Source organism: Antedon bifida, chromosome 7, assembly GCF_963402885.1.
Source record: "Antedon bifida chromosome 7, ecAntBifi1.1, whole genome shotgun sequence".
In the NCBI taxonomy this organism is placed as follows: Eukaryota; Metazoa; Echinodermata; class Crinoidea; order Comatulida; family Antedonidae; genus Antedon; species Antedon bifida.
The window spans coordinates 10596345-10623764 of record NC_136232.1 but is presented as its reverse complement, the minus strand read 5'-3'; the positions used below and the strand labels follow the sequence as shown (position 1 = coordinate 10623764).

General features: G+C 34.6%; 1 protein-coding gene across 1 annotated transcript; it reads right to left on the bottom strand.

Moving 5' to 3' along the window:
- Positions 1 to 24: 24 nt before the first annotated feature.
- Positions 25 to 26217, bottom strand: LOC144848871 (signal peptide, CUB and EGF-like domain-containing protein 3). The gene is made up of 22 exons (XM_078705819.1): positions 25823 to 26217; positions 21133 to 21780; positions 9417 to 9542; positions 9178 to 9303; positions 8861 to 8980; positions 8576 to 8698; positions 8371 to 8487; positions 7436 to 7570; positions 6963 to 7085; positions 6483 to 6599; positions 6158 to 6280; positions 5710 to 5919; positions 5164 to 5283; positions 4397 to 4555; positions 4085 to 4288; positions 3758 to 3922; positions 3457 to 3624; positions 2921 to 3082; positions 2590 to 2793; positions 2151 to 2303; positions 1671 to 1750; positions 25 to 1562 (listed from the first exon to the last, which is right to left on the bottom strand). Exons 1-22 carry the CDS (start codon positions 25902 to 25904, stop codon positions 1395 to 1397), a joined length of 3633 nt encoding a protein of 1210 aa, XP_078561945.1. The 5' UTR covers positions 25905 to 26217; the 3' UTR covers positions 25 to 1394.
- Positions 26218 to 27420: the final 1203 nt, after the last annotated feature.

Genomic DNA, 27420 nt, shown 5'->3' with positions numbered 1-27420 from the left:
TTTTATCTTACAATACGCTGCCACCAGATTCGCAGTTAATTCATTAGTAGTGCTTATAGCACGTGTATTCGACAGTCTAACTGCAGAACATATTAATTGTAGATAAAATGAATTCTCTCTTAAACTAAAAACAAGAGATTAGAGTTAGACTATACAAACAAAAACATAGCGGGGAGCTTGTCGAACTTACAAGTTCACAATTACATAAAAAAAATATAGAATTGCTATATTATATACAATATTGTAGGCCTACCCTTTGTAACGTTTCAGAACAAAGCTGTTGGTGTTATGGGCACGGCGACAAAGTGTCCCCCTGGAGCCAGGCTATTTCTTAGCCTCCTCGCAAAATATATCGATAATTAATCAATTCATTTTTTAACAAGTTAAATATTATAAATACAATTCTTGAACAGGGAAAATTGCAATAATTAAAATTGCAATATTGATAATTTTCTTTTCTAGATGACTCACTCCCGTGTGGCATCGTGTTCTGCACCAACCAAGGCTTCATTTACTTTGTTTGTTGTCCAATGGGTGAAGTTGTCTCTCCACATGGATGGATTAATCGCCTAGGCACTGTTATGAACGTCTAGATTTGCCTAGTGTCTAGACTCCTTTCTTGACTTCTTTTATATTTAAACAGTACAGTATCCTTAAATAATTTCTTTCTTGATAAAGTAACTATAAGTTAACAGTGCAATTACAACATATTATAACTAATCACATTTACGTCAGCATTTACAAGCTCTATTATACACAGGATAGCAGGCGTCACAAAAAAGGTCAGACCCTCTTGGGTACACACATTTCCACATGGAAAGATTCTTGCACAAAGATCAGTACGTGTGTTGTATATTCACCGATAACATTTCCCCTTAAAATGTAAAAAATATCCAATCTAAGTAAATAGCAAGAAATCCTTAAATATTTAATATAATTTATAATAATAATTAAATAAAATGTATATTTATTAAGAGAAATAATCTTTTAAGTATAAATATCCATAAGTGTTATTGATGAATACAACCCGATAGATCTCCATACAAATCCTGTTAGAATGCTTTGCTTTAATCAAGGACAGACAACACCCCTCCCCTCCCCTCCCCAACTTGTACGTACCATGGCGACATGAATGTAACTAGGACTTTAACTGATTCAAGTCACCATTCAAATTAAAAATTTCATTTAATGGTATCATCAATTATTTGTAAATACAGCAATAAGTTTTGGACCAACATTTCAAGATAAATAATTCTCAATAGTCATGATTTCATCACGCCCCCACCATATCAAGGTTTTGCACACAAAATATTTATTTAAAAAAATATGTACAACTTCAAAATATACAGAAAATATTCTGTGCTTTAATATATACAAGTATTACAAATGTTAGGCTATCTTCGTCCAGGCGCTTTCTTCGGGATGCCAAGAAATATTTCTATTTTTGTTTCTAAAAACTTGACAAAGGAGTCTGGTAAAATAGACTGATATTCAGTATTGTATTGATAATATTTTTGTGGATTTGCACAAACTTCTAGCAGAGCTGAGACAACTTTCTGGTCCTGAAAATAAAATATAAAATTATGATATATAGCTACGGTAATTGTCCATCATAATAATAGTATTTAGAGAAAAATGAAAAAATTAAAAAAATCAATAACGTTTTATACCTGTAGAATTGCCTGATGCTGGTCAGAGGCATAAAGCCTGCCATCACGGACAATATCTTCAATCAGAAATTCATAATCTTCTGAAAAAGTTAAAAACATCAATGAATAACTGTAAGATACATCAGTACACACATGTGACGTAATCTAAACGATAATACTTGCTGTGTAACCGTATTTGTACGTAACTTACTACCGTCACATGACCACGCCTAGTGACATCACCTTACACGCAGAAGCCAAACATACACTTTTTTAAATTAATGAATTCCAATTTAATTTCATCATTCTGTATACATTCCATTTTTAGCATACTGTAAATACTTCATACGTTTTAGCTCATTCTTATGTGGTCTGTACGATTATGGTTTAATTTAGTCTAAAATAATTGTCTGGTCTATTGTATTATGTCTACAAAATTAGTAATGTCCCGAACGGCGCCCCGTAATACGTAAAAAGGCACAAAACAAAAGGGTATATTACCTTCATAAGTTACGTAAGGGATTCGGAATCCCTTTGCCGTTCTGGCTTCATTTGATTTGAACTGAATCCATAATTTTTTCGTCTTTGCTGTAAATGCAAGTGGCGTTCTGTATGTCTCACATGTCTCAAAGGTTGTTGTGGAGTGTGGAGATTCTAAAAAAATGGAATAAAGAAAGTATTATTTGGAAAAACTAATACTAAATAAAGACTTCAACCACTAATCTCGATATATTAAGATGATTCAATTTCAACTGCTTTTATTTCGGATTCACGTTTATAGGTACACAATCTATTGCAGCACATAAGAAAAAACAAGTAAAAAAATATATATATGCAGAACAAGAAGAAAAAATCAAACAAAAAGAACATTCAAAGACCTAAATTGATTATAAAATAAAACAAACCTAGTAATTATCAAAAAAAAATCATTTTCACTCACCTGTTCTGCGCATGACTAAGAAATCTTCGCACCTATCACTTATTTGATTTGCAATGTAAATTTCAGGAAGGACAATCAATATACGTCGATTCGAAGGTGGCGTTATGGTCCAGACACACTCTACGTCCGTAGGGTAGTCGCCTGGGTAGTTGGGACTCTCAATAAAACCCTTCTCTGCACTTATAACACCACCACACCTGTGACCTAAAACATTTAAGTTCAGTTAAAGTTAGACTACTGAGTTCATTTATTAAGAAAATAACCTGCTTTTTATATTCTTAAAAACGAATTTTACCAAACATTAAAAAAAGGTAAAACAATAATCACTTACTTTTACATAAACTAACATCATCAGCACCGACTGAGTCTGTTGTAGTGTTGCCAGGACAACGAATACAATAATTCATTTTAGTTTCATTTTGATAAAATCCTTTTTTACAAGGCTGACATTGGTGCTTTCCTGTATCGTAATACTTCCCAGTTTGGCAATTATCTAAATCAAAATTACAAAAACTAAATAATAGAATTTATATCGTTTTCATATTTGGTTATCCGCACTAAGTCAAATTCTATGGGTTTTTTTCTTTTAAAAATGGGTTTTCCTAATAGAATTAAGCGCTACCGAGAAAAAGACTTTCTAAGATCTTTGGCAAAATGTAGAGGGCGTGCTTTCGGCCATAATGAAGATACAGATTACTCGAGATTTCAATAAGCTTTTCTGACGTGAGCAATGTACCGATTTTTCTGAAATTCAATATGCATAGTCTGTTGGGATATAGCTATTAGATTCAAATTCAAATTCAGGGAAATAACTTGAAAATCGTGTAAGAAAGTTATTGTGAAAACATACAAAACAAGTAAAGTTACCTTTGACTTGGCATAACTGGAATGATGCTGAACCAACGTCTGCAGTGCTTAAGTCACCTCCACATGGACGACACGATGCTCTACCTGGCTCAGGCTGGAAATGACCGACAGGACAAGGCCTACATGGATGGAAGCCATCTTTAGAATAATCACCGGGTCTACATTGACCTAAAATGGTTAATAAACATATTAAAAAATTATTAATTTAATCTTTCAAAGAATTAAATGTTAACTCTGACATTATAACTTGTTTTGTCAATTAATATGATGTATAGTAACATAACTTAACATTATATAATACCTCCACATTCAGTTACATTCCTGGCGCCAACAATGCCAAAATCGTTGCTCCTTGATGGGCATGGATTACAGTTCAATTGGCCTTCCATATCTTGGTACGTTCCAGTTGGGCACAGAACACAATGTGTGGTTACCTGGTCATAAAATGTACCCATGCTACAGGCAACTATATTTATTTAAAAAGAAATCAATTTAGCAATTTAAGTTTATTATTTAGTAATTTTTTAGTTACAAAAAAGCAAACAGAGCAATGGAAAAAGAAGATGATGTCGTCATTGTGTGAAAAATCATAATGAACATAATAGAATTTTAAAATTAAGTGGCTTACCACATTTCCCAGCAACCATCACTTTTCCCACAGTGCAGATCATTTCCGTTTCTTTAGTTAACAATGACCTTTTATTGACTTCATATTGTCTGCCATTAAAGTCAACGTAGAAGAGCTTCCTGTTGATTGACCTCCGAAGCTCATTTACCATTCGTCTCAACGTTCTCTCGCTAAGTTTTCTTACGCATTCAATATTACAGGAAGCTAAACAAATAAAATGATGAATTAAAAGAATGATTGAATTAACAAATGTATCATGATTATTAACATGTATGTGAAGGAAGGAAAGAGCGATTGATTGATTCTACCCACCTGTAGGCTCTTCTGGGATAATTTGTATTTCAAAATCTGCCTCTATAACCAGCGATCGATTGGAATCTGCACGACGTGCTCTTTTACTTCTGTTGTGTTTGCAACGCAATTCAACTGAGTTCACCTGGCACTGGTTTGTACATGAACCCTTTTCAATTTCTGTGGAAAACAACAAGTCATACAAATGATTAGATTATAATAATGACCTATATCTTCTGAAATTCACCGTTATTTTTTATGGAAAATCTGTATATTTTGGACTTGGGTTTAACATATGTGCTTACACACAAGCCAGGACTCTCATATTATTATGTATACAACAGCTTAAATATGAAGTTGTAAACAAATCTATAACAAATCTATATATAATTAGTCACTGGTTGGAGGTACACACGTAATTGGTGACAGTGGCTTAGGTTGCCTTTGTGCTTTCCTGGCAGCTAGTGACTATGATTTTATATTTTCTTTTGCGTTGTGTTTGTTTAATTTGTTGATTTGTATTATATTTTGTAAAATGTATCTTTTGCCTGAATAAATAATAATAATAATAATAATAATAACAAATTCAATGTTATCTACATATATTTTATGACATATCGCAACAAAACATATTACCAATATATGAAATTTAATGTATACTACGACAATTTACTGTAATGATAAGTTATATTTGTGTAAAACTCTTTGCTCTTAGTTTGCAGTACGTTAGTAAGCAAATGAAAATGATAATGAGGGGGTGAGTTTAAAAAGCAGAACAGCATTTGTACCTGAAATTTTCTTATTTAAAGTTTCTTGAAAACGATTTTTGACTCTTGGTTTTGACCGGCACTTATCGGCTTTAAAAGAAAACGTTGCCTTTCGCTGGAACGTTGGTGCCGCAATGGCCTCTACTCGAAAAAGGGAGAAATAAAAATGTGAAAAATAAATTAATAAACTATGATTAGGTTGGGAAAAGTAGCATAATTAAATAAATGGATGATATGGTAAAGACAGAAAATCACACAGCAATGAAAATATGATTGGTAAGCAAGCATGTCAACAAGCCATAGTACCACTTCGTTGCTTTTGGTGTACTGCTCTGTCTACACTATCAGACTAGTTTGTGTGCCAAAATATGGTAGTGATATGCCCAAATATGGTAGTGATATGACATCATCATGTCCATAGATGGACACATCACATTTTTTTGTCGCATAACATTTGATAGTGTAGACAGATCTTTAAAGGAAGGTTCTTATAACTACAGGAAAATATATATATAAAATCCATGCAATTACTAAATAAAACGTGAACTTGATTAGAAAATCATGTACCTGAGCAGGAAGGCATCGTCTGGTTGAGATCATTGTTGTACCACTCAAATTGTGTGCTCTTATTGCAACGATAAACAAACATATTACGGCCTTTCATAGACGTTGAGAAATGCGAGTTTGAATTGCAAGTGATCGTACATACAAGTCCTCTGCTGTCACAGTCAACGATCGTTTTTGGTGGTGGTCGCAACCTCAGACAACTTGTCGATTCTAAGTTAAAGACAGGAATGATGGTAGTCAGGTATTATAATACAAAAAGACGGGCAATACAAACGAAACCAAATGAGAAAAGAAAGCAGGTAAAGCCAAGAAAACCTCTATTTTTTCCCTTGGCGAATTTGTTCGCGCGAATAGAAAAAAAATGTATGTATTGTGTTATATTTTGTGTGAAATAAAATCTAAAACTGAATACTATTGGGGCAGACTTTCTGAATGACGTCATCCTTACCGACACAGTCTTTGCTGTTGGGGTGCAACTTGTAATTGTTGTTACAAGTACAGCGGTAACTCCCTGGGTAGTTGATGCAATTGTGTTCACATCCGCCATTGTTTACGGAGCATTCATCCATATCTGAAGAAGAAATCAGGAGTGTAAATGGTCACGATAGAAAGATGTATTTATTTAGGATTTAAAAATGTATTTGAATTACATTCACTGTCATCATCTCCCTATATCATAATTGTCATTTTTTCTGTTAATTTTTGTCTTGAAAACTTGTCATCATCTTAACTTAAACAACCTTAACTAAATTATTTGAAAAAAAAAACGTTACCCCCACAATGTGTGATGCCATACGCTTGGTAACCCTGGTTACATAAACAATGGTAGCTTCCATCTGTATTTACACATGTATGTTGACAGGCGTCTCGCTCCTCACATTCATTAATATCTGAAATAAAAAAAGTTTACGATAATTTTATGTGTCTTGCTAAATAAGCTGGGTTCTCAATTAAGCTTGATTCTCACTAGCGACGTAACGCAGCGTAAGTTATTTGACCAATCACAAACGTTCGATTATTCGAACAATGGCTTGTCATTGGTCAAATCGCTTGCGTTGCGCGTACGTCCTTGCGTTGGGTCCTAGTGGGAACCAAGCTTTAAGACGCAACGAAATGACGTAAGCGCATCGCAAACATTTGACCAATCGCAAGTGATGAATATTACTTGCGTTGCGCTTACAATACGCACGTGTTCTAGTGAGAACGAAACTTTAAATTCACTTTAGTGAAGAATGGTCTTTCTAAATACGTACCAACACATGTTTTTTTATTAGATGATAGTGTATAACCTTTTGGACACAAGCACTCATATCCTCCGATCTTGTTCCTGCATTCATTGGTACATCCTCCTCTGTTATTTAAACATTCGTTGATGTCTACAAAATAAAATTAATAAATAATATTAACGTTTACTTTCTTACAACTACTTTTCTTTTAACTGTAATTACGTTCTTGTCGATTGCTCTGTCACTACTTACTGTCTCATTCACCTTCTCTAAGAAAATTGTCAACCAACAAGCAACGATTGTCACCAACAGACGTATACCCCCATAACTTAAATATGCTGTCATCCAAACTTAGGTAGGTTTGATCAGGAGCACCCAAACATCTTTTAGTCAACAGCAAACTTTGCGGATTCTCACTGATCTACGCATGTGCAAGGCTCGAATCTCACAATAATCTCGTAACTATGTATTACGAGAAGAAAATTGTAATGAACGTTTACCTTTACAAGACCGATTGTCGAGTTGGAGCCAGAATCCTGCACGGCAACTACACTCTACGCCATCGTCTGTATCTGTACACTTCCCTAAGCATCCGCCATTGTTCAGTCCGCATGTCTCTGGATAAGATTCATCAACTATATAAATCGACATATACAGTAACTAGCACTGCATAAACATACACTACATCATGCAAACATGCCAAGGTGCTACCCCTGTTTACATATAATGGAATAGTCCAAGTTTTCTAAATTTTTGTTATAAATAAATTAATCTTTAGTTATTTTGATATGTAATTTGTATAAAGTAAAGAACCCCCAGTCATTATACTGTAGTAACTAAAAGCATTAAACAAAAGTTAAAATTAATCAAAAAATGCAACAATTATTATCTTAACATACGGTAACAAATTAACACAATACTATGTCGCCAAAGTGCAACTTATGTTATGGTCTACATTACAGCATTGTACTATTAAGTGACACTTAGTATTATACAATACAATTATTTACAATACAATCAAAGTGTTATGGTTTAGTGATTTGTTTTAGTAAAGCTTGGTTCCCACTTATAGGACGAACCGCAAGTAAGTTGACCAATCACAACGCGATTGGTCATCATCCATCGCATCGTGATTGGTTTAAGCTTCGTTGGTATATTTCAGAGACGCCGGCCGCATCCAAAACAGAAACAATGATACACGACTCGCGTCCATAAAAAGTGTCCCAGTACAAATCAACAATTTCCAATTTCTTAGGATTGCCACAAGTCTCAAGAAGTTAATTATTTATTTTTCGGCACCACCAGACTAGCGGACGTTTTTGTCTACTAGGTTCCAGCAACTTAAATATAGGTATGGTACGCCATATGTGCCAAACATACACTATCTAGAATCTTCATTAAAACGCCATCTTTAGAAGGCTTTAGTAAAACTCACCTATACATGTCTGGCCATCTGTGTTAAGGTTGAAACCAGGACGACAGCTACATATGGGACCTGGAGGCGAGTCCACACATATGTGCTGGCATCCTCCGTTACCAAGGGAACACTTAGCTGTCAAAAAAATGATTACAATTTTAGTCTGGGTGTAAATAAAGTAATTCAAGAAAAGGTCTTTCAAGAATTAATCTGAAACACTTACGAATGCAGTTGTTCCGGTTTATCGAACGTGAGTATCCCGCGCGGCATTGACATATCGATCCCGCACTCGTGTCCACGCAGTAGTGTACGCAGTTCAGGTCATGACTTACGCACCCTGGGTCATCTGAAGAAAGAATAAGTTGGATCAGTTAGTACAGCAATTGTAGGTTAGAGTCGGCCTAAAGTACCACACTCCACTGTCGCAAACATGAGTGAAGAGGTTTTGGTAAAACGGGAGTCCGATACACTAGAGGGTGTGCCTCATAAAAACTGTAAAGCAGCTCACCTGAACATGTCAGTCCATCTTCATTCAAGTAAGAATTATTGCAAATACATTCATAGCTACCAACTGTGTTGACACATTGGCCCTCACACCTATGTTCACCTAATGCACACTCGTCTTTATCTGAATAAAAACAAATATAAAAAGATGCTGATAATCATAATAAATGATTTGTTTCAGAAATGATACAATATAACATAATCGGCCTACTGATTTTAATAATAAAACAATGGAGATGTTCTAAAATATATTGATGAAGGATCGTTTATAGGCTACTGTAGTTGATCATGATAATATAATTAAGATTATGGTTTGCTTACCAATACAATTTGTGCCATCAATGTCTAACACAAACCCATTAAAACAGGAACAATGGTAACTACCAGGTATATTGATGCACCTGTGGACACACGCCTCACCCAGGCTACCACTGCATTCGTCAATATCTTTAAAGACAAAAATAAATCATCCAATCTGATAAGTCTGAAACAAAAATCCCTATAATATAATAATTCTTGAACTATGAACAACGCAATAAAGCCAGAAACGTATACACTACCTTGACAATTTAAATGAGTCCGTCTAAAGCCCTGTTTACATGAGCATTTTTGATTCTCACTTGTGGGGATGCAAGTTTCATTTTCCGAGCACCCTTCGTTAGTATCTACATTGCACTCGTCCACACCTATGAAAAAAATGTTTGGATAAACAAAATGATACTCCTTTTAATGCTTATTGGTTCCCATTAGAGACGTACGGTAACGCAACGCAAGTGATTTGATCAATCACAAGCGATGAATTATTCGAACTGTCGCTTGTCATTGGTCAACTCGTTTGCGTTGCGTCTCTAGTGGGAACCGAGCTTTATATATAATATGAAGTACATTATTGGTTTTTACTTGTAACGTGTGTTTGGCAAAAGTGATTTATAACAATTTTTGATATCATAAATATACATGCATAATATTGTTCAATAAAATGGAATTAAATCTTAATAAATATTTAGAAAAATGATGGTAAACTTAAAAATTGTGTACTGTATTAAAAAAAAATATTTGTAGAAAATAAATTTCAGAATAAATCATGCATCGATGTATGGGCTCAGTGTAAAACTCTGTCCACACTGACAAACATGTGACAATACGATAACGTCATATCTTTGGGCTCATCACACTTTTGTTGTCAAACTGGTTATAGTGTAGACCGAGCTTCTACACTCAAACTTTATGTGACAACAATGTAATGTGCCCATATATGGACACGGTGACGTCATATCACTACCATATTTGGGCACATCACACATTTTTTGTTTGATAGTGTTAGACAGAGCTTTATGCATGCATTCGTGAAAAACTGTGAAGAAAAAACCCATCATAAGTTACTCAAATGAAATGCAATTTACAACATTAGCAATGAGTACAAAACACCCTTGCACAGGATATATATATATACAAAACAGTACATTTTCAAGCAACATAAATTTCAAAGATTAAAAAAAAATCCCTTTTTTTTATTGCTTTAAACAATTTATTTAACTTCCTGTAAACCATGCTAAAACTCCTTAATTTATATTTGCTATAAAACATGCAATTTCACAACATCGTGTCGGTGCAAACTATATGTTCACACGGTGATTAACTATTTACATATATTTGTTTCATTGCTGCATCGCTAAAAATAAATTAACATTTTTAAAAAATGAATTAAAAATTAAATGATGTGAAGCATAACGCTATGATTTTTTTTATTGCCAATACATTGTGTGCACAAGCAATGCCATATAATAAGTGTATTTATTATTTAATAATAATAATAATTTGCATAATGGCAGCACGTGATTGAAATGGAGATTTTTGATTGGCTGCTTGTTACTCACCAGGAAAAATGGAGGTGTAGGTAGTAACCTCACCACCTCCTGATCCTAAAGACGAAAAAGACAGAAATTTACATAGAAAACATGTTTAATTTGAATGAAAACATTATATAAAATGTAGAAAATAATCTCGTTGTCCCTGGACGTCAAAGGCTACAGTGGCGTAACAGCCTATGTATTCAATGCGTTTATGCTAATAAAAAGTAATACTGTATAGCTGGTCACAAAATCTGTAAACAAAAAACCCAAACGTATGGTCAACTCATTTGCATAACTTCAACACGCTGTTCATATACGATGATTGGCCAAAAGTTTGACCAATCAATATCTTCGTTCTACGCCCTCACTTCCAGACAAATATTCTACAAAAACAAGGGCTGCCTCATAATTGCAGTCACACATTTAAAGGCCAAAAATAAACTAAAGGTGTTATGTTGATTGATTTACAAATTCGATTTGTTTTAAATTAGTTACAAGTGCCGTAACATGTGGTAATTAATTTGCACATGGGAGCAATGATTTATTCCATGGATTGTACTTGTTGTATTGAGGCACCAGGATGTTGACCCTGAAACGTACTGGTACTGGTAATAAAACAAAAGCACACAAACAAAAATGACACGTTTAGTAAGTAGATCTTAACAAGTAATTGAATTCGAACAATTTATACGAATGAAAAATCAACGAAAGGAGCTCTGATCATATAGACCTAATTTCGTCATAACATACTTATTCCATTCCATTTAGTTTGAGTATGCTAACTAGTTCAAAAAATCTTACGAATATTTATGACAAAGTTTATGATAGTTGCCGTCCTATATTCACACAGTCTACCTTTGTTTCTAAATTTCTAATTCAATTAAGTTCAGATCTTAATGGCCATTCCATGTACACGACACTGTACCCCCATTATATATGTTAGGTTGATTTCATTAACAGGGATATTGACTGACAAAGCATGTGACGATTTTAATCGAAATTTCACCTTTGGTTATACCAGAGAAACGTGACATTTTGTCTGGTTGTGGACCGAGAGTAACCTGGTTCAATTCCTCCTAGCGTCTGGTCTGCGTATGCGACTCTGCGCGCACCAACGCAAGTGACAAATTAAATGCTGCATCCGCGCCTGATTTGTGTCGTCTGCTTTACTTCATCGAATCATCCAACAAACACAATTGACATTCAACCCTCGTGCTGCTTGTTCTAATTATCTTTGAAAATAATTTAAACCCCAACTTGGCCTTTTGACTTTGGTCGAATAAACGTGTTAAAACACGCTGACGCTAAAATCGTGCCAGATGTACGACTGAGAGCAAGTGCGCCGACAAAAACAGCGGGGGCACGTCAGTTAGCCAGAACGGCGACGAGTCAGGCGATACGTCACACTTCCGATGTTGGATATGACATGTTAATGTGTTTCATCAAGATAAATAAATGGATAACATTTTATCGAACTATTATATCATTAAGGTTGACCCATTTAATAAATTACCTGAACTATAATAAACAGCAAGTTGAAGATACAAGAAAATAAGAGTATCATTAACGTAGGCTATGTACTACACGAAGATGTTGAAAACAACCGGCGGAATACACGCAACTGACGCGCGCGTCGCCTGAAAGCTGTAACCGCGGTAAAGAAGCAGAAAAGGCAGACGAGAACTTTAGAAAGTTTTAACAGGATGAAGTTGATCATCTTAAAATGGTTTCTATAAATGCATATTTAAAAAGGTTTTTTGAAAAGTTTTCTATACAGACCTTCCATAGATTTTTATTTTGCTGGAAGAAAACAACAACCTGGAGCGTGTCATAAGGAACCATGTCAACACAATTTAATAAAAGGAAAGAGAATGATAATTACACTGAAGAGTATAGCTAAGGTTAATCAATATTGACATGTACAGACAGAGCAAGTACATATCGTGTCAAAACGCTTGTACTCAAAGTAACGCTACTGCAGAGACAAGCAAACGCATGTTGAGAAAGCGGCTGTTACCGTCTGCGAATCAATTAACGAGTTCAAAATGCACCTTCGCGTTATTGACGCGTGAACAAGTTCTGAACTTATAACAAAAATGAACCGACTTTTTACCAAACCGCTCTCAATCCTGAATTTCGTTTTCTTCAAAGCTTAAAGACTATTTGTTTTCGGTACTTTCTAATTATCGCTTTTAAATGTCCAGCTGCTATTGTTGTTCTCCTAGTTTTTTTTAAAGATTTATATATTTCCATTAAAAAAACAACATTTTATTGTCTTCTAAGGAGACTGACTGACTTTTGTTTTCTGACTGAATTTTCCTAGATTTGGAGTACAAACTTACACCAACAAGTTGGCCAAAAGTCAAACATAATCGGTTTGCTGGTGCTGTGAATGTGTAATAATATATGAATACCAAAACTGGGTTTCTAAGAAATAATATGCGGTTATTATAATATTACAAGGGCAATATTAATAGACCTACATTTTTATTAAATTATTGTAAAACAACCGTAACTGATAATGGCTACATCAACCATCATATTTTACATCTCAAACTGAATAAGCGGCACTTCGGCGTATGTTCTTTTTTTTTAAAACATTCATTAAAATAAAAAAAGTTTTACATATTTTAATGTAACATAATATTTATTCAGTTGGACCAACAAATGGATCGACAAATAAATTATTTACCTAAAAAAACTAATTTAAAGCATAAAATAGTAAAATTGACTGGAAGTCAATGGGGTTTTGGTTGAATTTAACCGTTGATTTTTTCTTTTATAAGTGACATTTATTTGTTAATGTTTTAATCTACGAAAGAGATTAACTTTATTAATATTCAAAGTTGTTAACAACCTTGATTTTTCATGTTTTTGGAGGACAATACATCTTTAAGGAACAAGAAAAACTTCCAACTTATTTTCTGCTTTGTCCGTGGGGCATGGATGGAATATATAATATCCAATTTAGTTCTAAATACGATAACAAGGAAACATGTTTATAAATAGTGATACAATTATAGTCTGAATTTGATTTGAAACAGGCCGGCAGAATCAGTATACACATGCGTCGTTGAAAGTATATTAAACATATCGCACACAATCCAAAAGGTTTGCCAGGCTCTGTATGAAACTCACAAGAATTAAGTTAGTCCCCACTTGGACGAAACGCAAGGACATAGAAGCGTGCAGATCAATGAGACAGTCCATCGCTTGTGATTGGTCAAATTACTTGCGTTGCTTGTGTCCTAGTGGGAACCAAGCATTAAGTTAGCACATTTATAGATATCGAAGTCACGAAACTAAAAAAAAGAACCAGCAGAGAATTTAACCTGTTTAAAGTGTCAACACATAAATTTAAAAATGTTAAATTTGAACTAATCACAACATAATGAAGCATGTTAATGACGTAATTGAAGTCTTATCCAAACTCAATAATGTGAACCAACGTTTACTTAAGAATTCTCATGAGATTGATAAAACTATATATAACGATGAGTGCTAATGTTGGCACATTTTGCACACCTCTGGGAGGATGCACAAATATTATCTAATGATAAATATAGTTACAGAGAGCACTGTAAGTAAACATTTGATAGAACCATGTCTGGGATTGGAACATAGGCAACATTTTATACCCATTTATAGACATCCATTATTAAGGTAAAATTATGCTGTAACTTTCGAAGTATAATTAATAACAATTTTAATTTTGATGATTTTAATCATCTTAAAAGATTTTCAGCATAAACATGAAAACAATGAAGATGACGGCAATGGCGATTCACGGTTTTACTTGTTTTTACGATGTAAGAAAGGAAGAACAGTGACCGGAAATGACCAATCATCACCAGACATGATTATTGGTACATATCTATTAATTAGGTACAAATGTGCACGTGTTGTATTTTAATTGCTTGTTTTTTTATTGTTGACAATTAAAGTTTTCCGTTGTCTGATAACTCGTAACAATGGAGAGATGTTCATAATTCCAAATTCATGTAACAAATAACAGTAATTACCTTGTTATCTCTCTTGAGAAACTTACAATCTTAATTTGATTTAAACCAAGGTCTTGTTTGGGCCTATGGGATGATCAAGCTAAATCTGTCGGTATTTAATGAACTGTTTAATAATAATTTAAACAATGAGTTTATTTATACCGGTAACTTCTTCGCAACGATATGGGTTGCGACAATATGTGCCTGTGTACGCATCGTATCGTCAAAATTTGAAGCCACAGTTGAATTGCTCGCGTTAACAAAGTGTACGCGCGCGTTACCAACACGTACGCGACGGATTGCGTGCATTTATGCACATACTGTTCTCGCCTGCGTCAAACTGTGCAGCCATCATCCATTGCGTCAAACAGGAGTCAAAATGTCAGGACGAATTCAGTGTAAAATTCACTCAGTTTTAACCAAATGTGACTTTTAACGTAATATAATCATGTTTTATACAGACTCAGATATATCACATGTCCCCGCAAGCTCACTAAGCGGCCTATTTATCAACAATGAGCCGCGCAGTTGCCTGCCACTGTGGATTAAGGGCCGTGTTTTACAATACAAATACTGACAGCGGGGAATACGATCATCACAGCCTCTGTACCCATAGCAAAATGGCCCTTACGAGGCTAAATAAACGAGTTTAAACACGTTGGATACCACTTTGTACCAATTCTCATATTTCTCACGGAAATTCTTGATAAACCTACCTAATCATTGCCTTTGTGATCTGTCAGTATTTAGTACATAAAAGTACCGTGGCCTCTTCTTAGCACATTATAATGTTTAAGAAGACAAGCATGTATAAAACAACCATAATAATTGTTGGGTAACTCCACTCTTAGGAAAAAAAAAAATTTGAGAAACGTTGATAAAAATGCATCGACCATCAAGCTTCCATGATCACGTGGTAAATACAAAGACAAATCTTAAGAGCTAACAAACCGAAGATGAACAATAGTAAAGTTTGAAATTTTGAATCAGAATGGCATGCCTAATTTTATTTACAGATTTTGTTATATCAAACTAATCAATGGACGCTGGTAACCAATCATTATTTAGTTTAATTATTAGTCTAGTATGCTTAGTTTTACTTTCTTTCTTTGGATGCACCGTAGGTATTATGTTCTGCTGATGCAAAAGTGTTATAAATATAGTTATTTGAAAAAAATATAATTAGTATTTCATGACGATCTAACTTACCTTGACAGATGTTGTAACTAAGAAAAAAACACATAACATGAAACAGACGAACAGTCTTCATCGTTTTATAGTCAATAAAATGAAAAAGGCGCGATGACTGATTGCGTCGTATCGTCCAACATGCATACTATATTTTCTACTTTAAATCCACACTCAGGTAAAAATATATCGCTCTTCTTCCATCGAAAAGTTGGCAAGGTTTTCTACATCACAAAGAGGGAGTGAACAAAGTCATCAATAAGATTCTACCATTTTCTCAACAGGTGCAAATTAAAGAAATGGTATAGCCCATCATTGCTACACAACTTACGTAGTAACTATCCGAGGTCATAACGTAAATACAAACGATACTAAGATACTATAATAATATTAAATTTCATTCGATGTGAATTGATTTTAGTTTTTGTAGAACACTCATGGGTTAATATTCCCCTTTTATAAAGTCTGCCGGTCAAGTTATGTCAAAACTGACACATTTGCAGACGACTTTTTCTCGGCGCAAACGTCGAATTTTGCAGGAAATATCACCGCCGATCACCTGTATTTAATTTGGAATTAGTGTCGGATTCATTTCAGCAAGAGAATCGCTAACGGATATATAATGAACACTGACTCGCAGCAGACTACTACGTGCATATACACGAAATACCAGAGATTAAATAATAAATAAACTTCCTTTTATTTAATTGCATATCTTTGATTTCTGGTACTGTGGGGAAACACTTCTGCACTTTGAAAACCGGTCTCTGTTATTTTATACATCTTAAAAGTCTCAAAATACATCACAGAGTATGGGAAAATGGATAAAGACACATTTTAGTTTTCTACGTCTGTATAATCATGATTTTTTATGAAGAAAATATACTAGTTACGGTACTTAGATACAGACAGGTTTTACATTCAACAGAAGAAATATCCAAAGAATAGATATGATGAATGAGTCAACAAGAGACGAAATACACCAGAGCCATTCTAATTCTGTATGTACACATTTCCAAAGATAAGATACATTTGGATTCATTTCTGTTTTAAGTTATGTTTTCATTTGTATGAATTTTAGCTTTGTCCTTTGCTGCCAAATGTTCTTTTAAGCTCTGTCTACACTATCAAAGTTAATGTGATGTGCCCATATATGGACATGATGATGTCATATCACTACCATATTTTGGAATATCACTAACATATTTGGGCACATCACATCTTTTTTCGAACTAGTTTGATAGTGTAGACAGAGCTTTAACATTTCCATGTTACTTCGCGATTGAACGTGTTACCCATGTGCTAATCTAATAAACTTTTACGACACAGTCAACTGATAAATCTTAAATCGTTTGTAAAAGTATAAATAAACATAAGGGTTTAATTATAACATATGGTTTTGTTGTAAATTTTCTAATTTAGTTTAAAAAGAATATTAAATATTCGTGTATAACAATGTTTGTTTTTGTTGGCTTGTATCTCTCATATAACATGTTTAACTAGTTGTAAGAACCCCTCCCATCTCTCTGCAATTGATAACATTCAATTAAATTTTAATTTAGCAATTGCATGGAATTTTTTTTTCTCATATATTTATTCGACTCAATCGGTCAAGGGGATGCGTCAGAAACAAAGCACAATAACACATTCGTGTTCGCAACCCTTTAATAATAATATTTGTTACCAAGAAAATGGCATTTTCTCTGTACTTCAAAGACATACTAAAACGTCACAAACATAAAAACAAAAACAGCAATATAAGTACCGCTTCGACTAGGCTATGTTTCACGAAATATTACTAGGTCTAAATGTTTAAATGAAAAAAATTATGGATTGTGTTTCATAAAATGAAAATTATATTCGACAGAAAAAACGTTTAGCAATATTGGTGTTACAAAAACAATCTGTCATAGCCTTGTTGAATGAACATTCTAAACATGTCATGCCAGTTCGAATCATTCTGTTTTGGGGTCCCGTTGAGATCTGTCAGCTAAACAATTTTACAGCGAATAAAGCTAGCTACTAACGCTCGAATTAATACCAATTGGCTCGGGGCAAAAACCGACGTTCCTTTTGATTTAATTCTAAGCTCCTCATCAGCAAAGAATAACTGTCAATATGTGGATACATAAAAGAGAAAGGTATGTGAGCAAATTCTGAAAATGTTGGTATAATAAAGAAAAAAAAACATTCATGGAAAAAGTTAACCAAAAAGATAATATTCTACATTGATTGTATGAACTGAAAGATACATTAATAATAATTCATATCATTTAAATCAAGTTTAGTTTTTATTCTACTGAGATTAGTTTAAGTCTGTAACGTTAGAAAATAAGTAACAAATGCCTGTTAAATGTTTGAAATGTACGAAGACTAAAATAAGATCAGATGTTAAAGAACTGAAGTTAAGAACTGGTCAAAAAAAGAAAACTCCCCAGTGGTGTTGGAGATTGTACTTTAGCGAAAGGAATTTTGTTATTGGTTTATTTGAAGTCTCTATAAATCGGTTTGTTTGAATAGGAAAGAGATGATCAAATATTTCAACACATTAGGTGGACAATCTCAAATTACCACCGATGCCACTTTAACGAATTCTAAGGCGATGTATTGACAACAAGAGTGTAAATCAGTTTATTAGAATTTAAGAGGCTAAAAATAACATAAACACAGGAAATGACGTCATGACTAATACTGTTTATGCGAGAATAAAAGTCGCGGCGCGGAGACATGATAATGGTAGAAGTTGGCGCGCATGTTGTAATTATGGATGTAAAAGCAGACAATAAATAACAATCTATCGTCTGACAGGTTTCTCATCTCATCCAGGTACAATATTGTTTATGTTTTCTGGCCTCCAGGAAGAATTGAGAAACTGTAATACAAACACCTAGGCTGACCCATCACTTAAAACAAAATATACCACAGCCACCTTTCATCGCCGTCTTCTAAAGTGTTTTACGGTACTTTCAAAAGAGATATAATTGTTGAGTGATGTTATTTTAGTGGCCTAGAGAATTTCAAATCAAAACAGTTTACATACACGGTGTTTGCGATTCGTTTTATTGATGTTTAATATTAAAGTTCGTCATTATTGAGTTTTATCAATATACACACTCAGCTCAACGTAAAAACAATCCGAATGTTATGTTTTAGTTTGTGATCTCGTCATTTGATGTCCTGTATTTTGGTTGTCGCAAAGATTAAGCGTGGTTACCAAGGACGCAACACACGTACGTGCGTAAGCGCAATGCAAGAAATTTAACCAATCACAAGCGGTGCCTGCGATACGTTAATTAATAATAGGCCTAAGAATTAAAGTTTATTTAGTAATCAACATTTCAGGTTTAGAATCGAATTTAATCTTAGGAATTACCAAAGATAGATTCCCCGCACCTTGGTTGGTGGCGCAATTTATAGAAAATACACTATCGTTTGTAAAACCTATTTCTACCAATAATTATTAATTTACTGTTTTTGCTTTTAATTTGTAAATTTATTTGTCCTATTTTAGTCCGACTACACTTTAAAGATGTACTCTATTACTTAGAACCAGGCTGGGAAGTGAACTGTTATACCGTATTATTGAGCTTAAATTGACGGTAACTGCTTCATAAATCAAACTACAACAGAATTTAGTTGTATAGTAAATAAAGTGATGGCAATAAATTCCTATCCAGTCACATGTCAAATAAACACTGAAAACATCAGTAATAACAATTTATGTCGAGTTAGGAGGCTGAATACATTGTTTCCTGGATCTGTTGAGACAAGTCCCTTGGATCATTACATTTAGAACTTGTTACTCACTGGATGAATTATACCTTGTAACCTATGCTTGCTCTAAGTCTGTATTTATTGTCTTTTTTATGTTAGTCCACCAGCCCACGTTTAGATTTTTGTCTGAAATTAGTTTTCAAGCTCAATTAGTATACGTATGAAACGCCATATGTGCTAAAATATTTATCTCTTAAATATTATTAAGTCAAAACTCCGTCAGACTACTTGTAACCACGCCTGCTTGTAGCATACAAATTGCTTAAATTGAAAATGGACCTATACGTTAGGGTACCGTACTATTTTATAATGTAAATAATCAATAAATCAAAAGAAAAGAGAGAGAGAGAGAGAAATAAACCATTTAGTTCAGAAAAAAGACCCCATCAATATTTACATTATACAACTTCTGGAATGAAATTGATGAGGACACCGACTTCAGACATTTCAAGAATGGATTAAGTGAACGTAGGTGGCGCTCTGTATAAATAGTGTTTTACATTACATTAAATGGTACTAAAAGCACGTGACTAAATCTGTCAAAATACCGCCGAGCGACTGTTGCACTTAAATTACGCCCTCATACGATAATATGACCATAATAGAAAGTTGAATCGAATCTGTGACCTACATAATACTCGATTGACTTGGAATATTTCATAAAAATTTAGCTTTGTTAAAAACCGACAAATATTTCAACAACATGATATACTATGAGATTTGAGAATTGCAATCTCAAGTTCCAGTTACCTGCATTCCTGGTTTTTAATAATTTATTGGAATTCCGTAGATCGGGGTTTTTTTAGGTGTGTATTCGGGTTTAGGAGTGTCTCACCTGTATACTTTATTACCTCGGTTCAGAAAAGAATGTTTCTACGTGAAAAAAAAAGAGTTCGGTCATAGACCTATCAACGGCAACACTACTTTACAATCAACGAACATATTGGTACGGTAGGGTAACATGCTGGTCAAACCACCGCAGTCAATCATATATTAATTGTCAGCGGTTAACAACGTGGTATATTTATTGAAAACAAAAACATCCCCCTTTCTTTCGCACACATAACCGCACCTCATCTCCGAGAGTATGTTATGTAGTCCTACTGATATCTTAAGCTTGATAGGACGCAATTTACCAGTAACAAAATAATTTGACCAATCACAATCGACGATAAAATTAATCGCATTGCGTGTACTTGCGCTGCGCGTACGCATTTAAGCTTAGTTCCCATTCTAGCGACGCAACGCAAGTGATTTAATCAATCACAAGTGATGGAGTATTCGAACAGTGGCTTGTCATTGGTCAACTCGCTTGCGTTGCGTCTCTAGTGGGAACCGCGCTTAACAAAGATACGTTTTCTTGCGTGGTTCTTCCTGATTTTTCACTGTAACCAAAGCAATCTAACTAGCTGAAACAACGTAACTATCAGCTGTACAAAAAGTAAAATGATGGAGCTTACCTTCATTTGTTATTGGATAAATATTAACATCACAGAGACCTGTTCCCGATCGAAACGTTCCTCCGGGAACTCTATTAAACCCTGCATATATATTATACTCTAGTTCATCTCCAAATATGGGTTCTTGACCACTTAAAGTGTAGAGGTACTTGTTCCTCATCACACCCTTCTCAGATTTGTGATTATTCCACTGTATTCTCTCATCACTTATTTGTAAAGTTAATCTACTTCCTTTTTCTGCAATATTGTCAATAACTTTAAGCAGTAAGCCCCCATCGATTGTAGCGTCTGTGTGTCCCGGGAGACTATTGCTGTAAATACGCATCTGCCTATTGAAAATTTGCGTTTCAGCGATATTTGACGCTCTTACTTGATCTCGGCTTCCCCCGTACCCGTCCCCCGTCTGCGAGTCAGATATATCTACTGTCCATAACGTAGGATTATCCCCGTATATCAAGACAAACTTGACAGACTTGCATATTCCAGAGAAGTCGACCTTTACTACAGCTTGGGAGTCACATAGTCCGTTGTTCGACGGCATTGGAGGCACGACTATCTGTATGCAATCACTTGAACCTGTTACATTGCCGCTCCGTAGGTCTAATTTTACACCTGGTTCTCTTCGAGACGACGTACTTGGTAGTAACACTTTATGAAAATAAAAATGAGTAATGAAGATAAAACAAGGTGATTAATAAGAATATAATTGAATAATGTCTCAGTTGGTACTACATTTAGACTAATAATATTGGTATAGTTAGACAAAAGTAAGATTATATATAATATCACTTTTCTCGGGTATGGTGTACTTCAATATGCACAATTCGTGCGCGTATCATCACTTAAACTTAAAGCTTGGTTCTCACTCTAGTATAGAGAAACGCAACGCAAGAACGTAGACGCGCAAACGAGTTATCCAATCACAAGCGACGGTTGAATAATCCGTCGCTCGTGATTGGTTAAATTGGTTGCGTTACGTCCATGTATTGCGTCTCCAGTATAGTAACGGAAAAAGTTGTTGAAAAGATGTAGTTGCTAGCAGTACATTCCGTTTTTGACACACAGTAAATGATTTTAAACCTCCCTTTAGTACGACTTTCTGCAAATCAATACTTGCCTAAGTTTGTAATTCAAAATAGAATATTTTTAATGGTTTATTAGAAAATCTTTTTTTGTCTCCTTAAATTGTTAATCTTTCATCATCACGGCATTGTGAACGTTTTAATAAACAAGAAATGCATGAAAAAATTAATTTATAACCACCATATGACGACGAACTGGAGTGTGCTCCTATACAAAGATGCCCTAGTTTACGCGATGTCATTTCAAGTCATCATTCATTAGTCAGATGGGAGTCTACGAAAATCACGGAATGTATAATAATCAGTGACCTTCAACAGTAGATAAGATACATTATGCATTATGTATGTACAAGTATGTAGTCACATTCTTAAAGGAGTGTACTGCCATAAAATATTAAACAATAAATATTAAAGAAAACTTGTTGACTGATTTACTCTGACATTTCCGAGTTATGAAATTTCATTTTATACTAATAAATAATATGGCTACCTGAATATTTCCGGTTTGAATTGCATTAGCATAACTTAAGGTTGGTTCCCATTGGGATGCAAACACGTACGCAACTAACTTAAGCTTGGTTCCCACTAGGACGAAACCCAAAACGTACACACAACTAACTTAAGCTTGGTTCCCACTGGGACGGAACGCAACCACGTACACGCAACTAACTTAAGCTTGGTTCCCACTAGGACGAAACCCAAATACCGCCACGCAACTAACTTAAGCTTGGTTCCCACTAGGACGAAACGGAAACGTAACACGTACACGCAACTTACTTAAGCTTGGTTCACACTAGGACGCAACGCAAACACGTACACGCAACTCAATAACGCTTGGTTCCCACTAGGACGCAACGCAAACACGCAACTAACTTAAACTTGACCAATAAAACAAGCGACATAGCATATAGAAGAGTAGACACAGTATACGTGCTTAAGAACCATGCGTCAAAGTACTAGACACTTTTTTTTAATGAAATATAGGTCCAATGGTTACAGTGTAACATTTAACAATCTACGAAACACTATTTCCAAAAATGTTGGGATAGGTTCGAAGAGAGTGTTAAATTATTAAAATATTACCAACGTGGGTAAAATAATTCAAGAATTTATTAAGCAGATGCGGGACATTATTGGAAACTGTTTTTTCTATCAACTATAATAATTGTTATATGAATAGAAACTTAATATATTGAGCTATTTTAAGAGAGAAAATACGAACATTCAGTACAGCTTAAATAAAAACATGCAACCAGGGAATAATCACATTTAGTAGACTTTACAATGAATTCCCTCTACTCTGACTATGTAATAAATGTTAACAAGATTTCCTCGACGAATATAGAGTTTTGAAATATAATTTATTTGATGAAATATCGAGCCAACGTCGACCTTTCCAAGAACCACGTCGTTACTACCTCGCAATAAATATTCTTTTGGCTAATTATCATTAATTAAGAAGATAAATGTCACTATTTTTTGTCTTTTCGATTCGTTAGTTGTTTATTTCATGAAAAAACAACCGTTAACATTCATTTAAGATAAAATTAGCTGAATTATTCAATTCCGTCTCTACGACGCAACCATCGGTGCAGATCTACTACAATACAAAAACAATTATACATTTTCATTTATTCGTATTATTTAATAATAGTTGAATACACGATAGTTTCATATAGTTTGAATTTAATGGATGATTAATTTATCTAAACTCTACCAATATGTTAATATGTAGTATTATACAGTTTTAATAAAGGAATGTCCTTAAGATTGGCAATACGTCAAACAGAATCTATCAATCAAAATCTGGTATTGTATGTACATGACCCTTACACAAAGGAGAAGTCGTAAGTTATTGCAACTTACAACCCAAGAGTATACTAGATGTTATCACGTATTAAACATTCAATTTGGTTAAATATTTCATTGTAACACTAATCGGCAGTGGCATCACGAACTCAACAAGTTGACGCGCGCGTTCAAAAGTTTAGTGGACTTAGGACGCGCGCGTTCAAAAGTTTAGTGGATATGAGGACGCGCGCGTCAGTGTTGAATTCTTAATTTTGTTTTGCCCAATAATATTTTGAAGAAACTGATCTGTTACTCCTTAATAACATTGCCCCATTGCATTTTAATTAAACATCATTTAATCAAACACCACGGTCCGTCTTTTCACAGACCTCAGAAATACGTTGACGACCCATCAACATGCTCTTGTCGAATTAACAACATGACATGTCAAAATACATAATTCCAAGACATGGAGTATATACGTTTGATTGATTGATGACGTCATAGCTAACAAATTACTAGTGGTTAGGGTCCTGCTGCTCCGTGGTTCAGTCAATGCTTACACGGGGTTGATACACGCTGATTGCCCATGCTAACATGTGCCCCTCTTGTTATTCCTTGTCAACATAATTTTATAAACGCGTAAACCACCTTTAAGTTTGGTTCCCCATTAAGACGCGACGCAACCGAATTGACCAATCACAAGAAACAGTTTGAATAATCAATCGCTTTTGATTGTTCAATTCCTTGCGTTGCGTCCTAGTGGGAACCAAGCTTTATAGTAACGTCTTTTTCATAAGGTTTATCTTCCAACTAAAGGAGCGAAAATCGAGTAGGCTTTTGGCAAAACTAAATAATTCAGGTGAAAATAGTTTTATGAAATCAAAATTGATGATTTACTGTAAACAACATAAACCTACGCAATTAAATGAGATATCAAGCGAATTAAGAAACGCTCTGTGAACCGCTTAACAATACAAAAGACGGTAACAAAATATGAAATTCTTACTTTCGTTTCAACAAGTTTAAATTTTTTAGAATTTGATGATTAAGGACAACTCAGTACAGACCCACAACAACATGGCCTACGCAACGAGTAGGTTGAGAATTGGGTTATGGATTATACTTTGTGAGTTATGGAACGTCAAAGAAGACATATTGTAAAATTTCAGCGGTTATGTAACTTTGCTATTGTGCATCCAGTGGTCAACTACTGCCCTCATGGCGCTCCACGCTGAGTGGGTTAATTTCTTAAACATCACCTAATCTCTTATAGAATATATTAACAATCGCACAGATTAGCACAAATAAAAAATTAATCCGATATTATCCGATTCGAATCACTACCAGCATAAATTCACTGACTATATAAACACCTAAGGTGGATAAACGCAACAGTGACGCCACCGTGGCGTAGTGCAGCCTTATTGTTAAAATTATATAACTTGTTTATCTAAAAAAATATATATTTTTTAAATTCAACGAAAACAACGTTGCAAACGTAATCGTAAGGACTCAATCATGATTGCATGTTGGGAATATACATAATTATATCTATAAAAAAGTAATGGATTTAAAAAGAGAACAGTATTTTACGCAAAATACGGCCATATTAACCACACTGTTGGCTGTTGCGAACGACCCAGGCATATCATCAGTGCGTGACGAAATCAACACAATGTTGACACACGCGTCACTTTATAAATTACTATCAGATTTTGAACGCGCGCGTCAAATTAGGTGTGAGCATCTTCGTTTATGTGTAATCAAGTTGGTATGCAGGGTGAATCGCGTACAACGAAAGATGATACACTTACCTGTAATAAGCATTATAAGACTCAAAGAAAATAAGCCACTGCGACAAGCCATGTTGAAAAATGTAGTCCTACTTTTAAGCATCCTTAAATATCAATGTGTAGTAATATCACAGTTGTCTAGGCCTACTAATAAAGCCTTTACACGTGTTTACACAACGGAAATAAGTCGTTTTGATAACTTGATTGCAGCTATGTTAAGCATCTTTTGAAGTGGCTCAGTTCTTGGCTAACACTCGGTTGTGACAAACTTCCGTATGCACAAATACTTGCTTATTTCCACCAATCTCAATATGTATTCCAGCATGGTTGTATATCAATGTTTGATTGAACGAAAGCAATAGAAATCGACTTGAATATGATTCGAAAAGCAGTTAGGGCTGTCAGTGACATAGCATGATGTTTGTTTAAAATTCCAGTATACAATTGACACTCCCTAAGGGTAATTATCCTATCACTTAAGTGTCAAATCTAGAAAATGACGAGGTTTGAGTAGCGTGGTTTTACAGAATGCTCTCCTACGCCAGTGATACGACGAAACCCTATCGAATAGTTGGCTGATGCTCTCCTGGGATTGGTTGACGTTGTCAGACAACAAACTTATACGCGCCAATCAAAATGTCAAAGTCACTATGTATAAATTCGCATAGACCTTGTCAAAAACTAAGCACCTCTTTGCAACTACGGTCAGGAGTAACCCTGCTTGCTAATTTACTAAAAAAATACCTCTTATCTCAAGGCTTGCGCATTTCCGTCGCGGATTTAAATGAGGTGTGAAGAAAACATGAAATACGGCACATTTTGCGTTTAAACTATGAAAATAAACCACTAGAATGCGAACACAAACAATGCATAACAGATACGGCAAAATGGCCGATAAATCATGTAAAATGAAAGTAATAAGAATTTTCAGATCCCCTTAAACGGCGACAAAGACAATAATGTATTTATAATGGTTGAACTTGAGGGGATTCAAAATAAATACCGCGTCGTTGATATGTTAAGGACGGCGGCAGCGGTGAGGTTTTAGTTCAACGGAAGACAACATTAAATCCACATTAAAGTTCTTATCCTTTTTTAATTGGGCTTGGAAATAATATGGTACGGATGTAAAATGGAGAGAACACGAAGAAAAGTGGTATTCGATTTTGTGAGTCTTTACATTGGTCATGAGAACTGGGGCCTACGTGGAACGAAAATGATTAAAATAAACTAAAACTAAAATAGAGTTATACAGTATTTAACTTTCCAAACAATAACTATACAAAGAAATACGTTTGCGCATGAATGAATTAATTCGGATTCACTAAACATAATTATACAATTAGTTTAGACTTTCTAAGAAATAGTTATGGTGATGATAGTTATGATATGATACAGGGAAGAGTACATCTTGTCTGATGGGTACAATGATGCTACTGCAAGTCACTGTGTAATCTTACTGAACTATTTATTTTTTATTGTTTCATCAGAGAATGGAAAGTGGTTGAGATGTTAACCCCATAAGGAAACCCATAATATTTCCCGTTTGTTTATACTACATTTGATGTGTTTATTTGATCATGATTCGCTAAACCCCGTTAACAGTAATACTGGTCTCG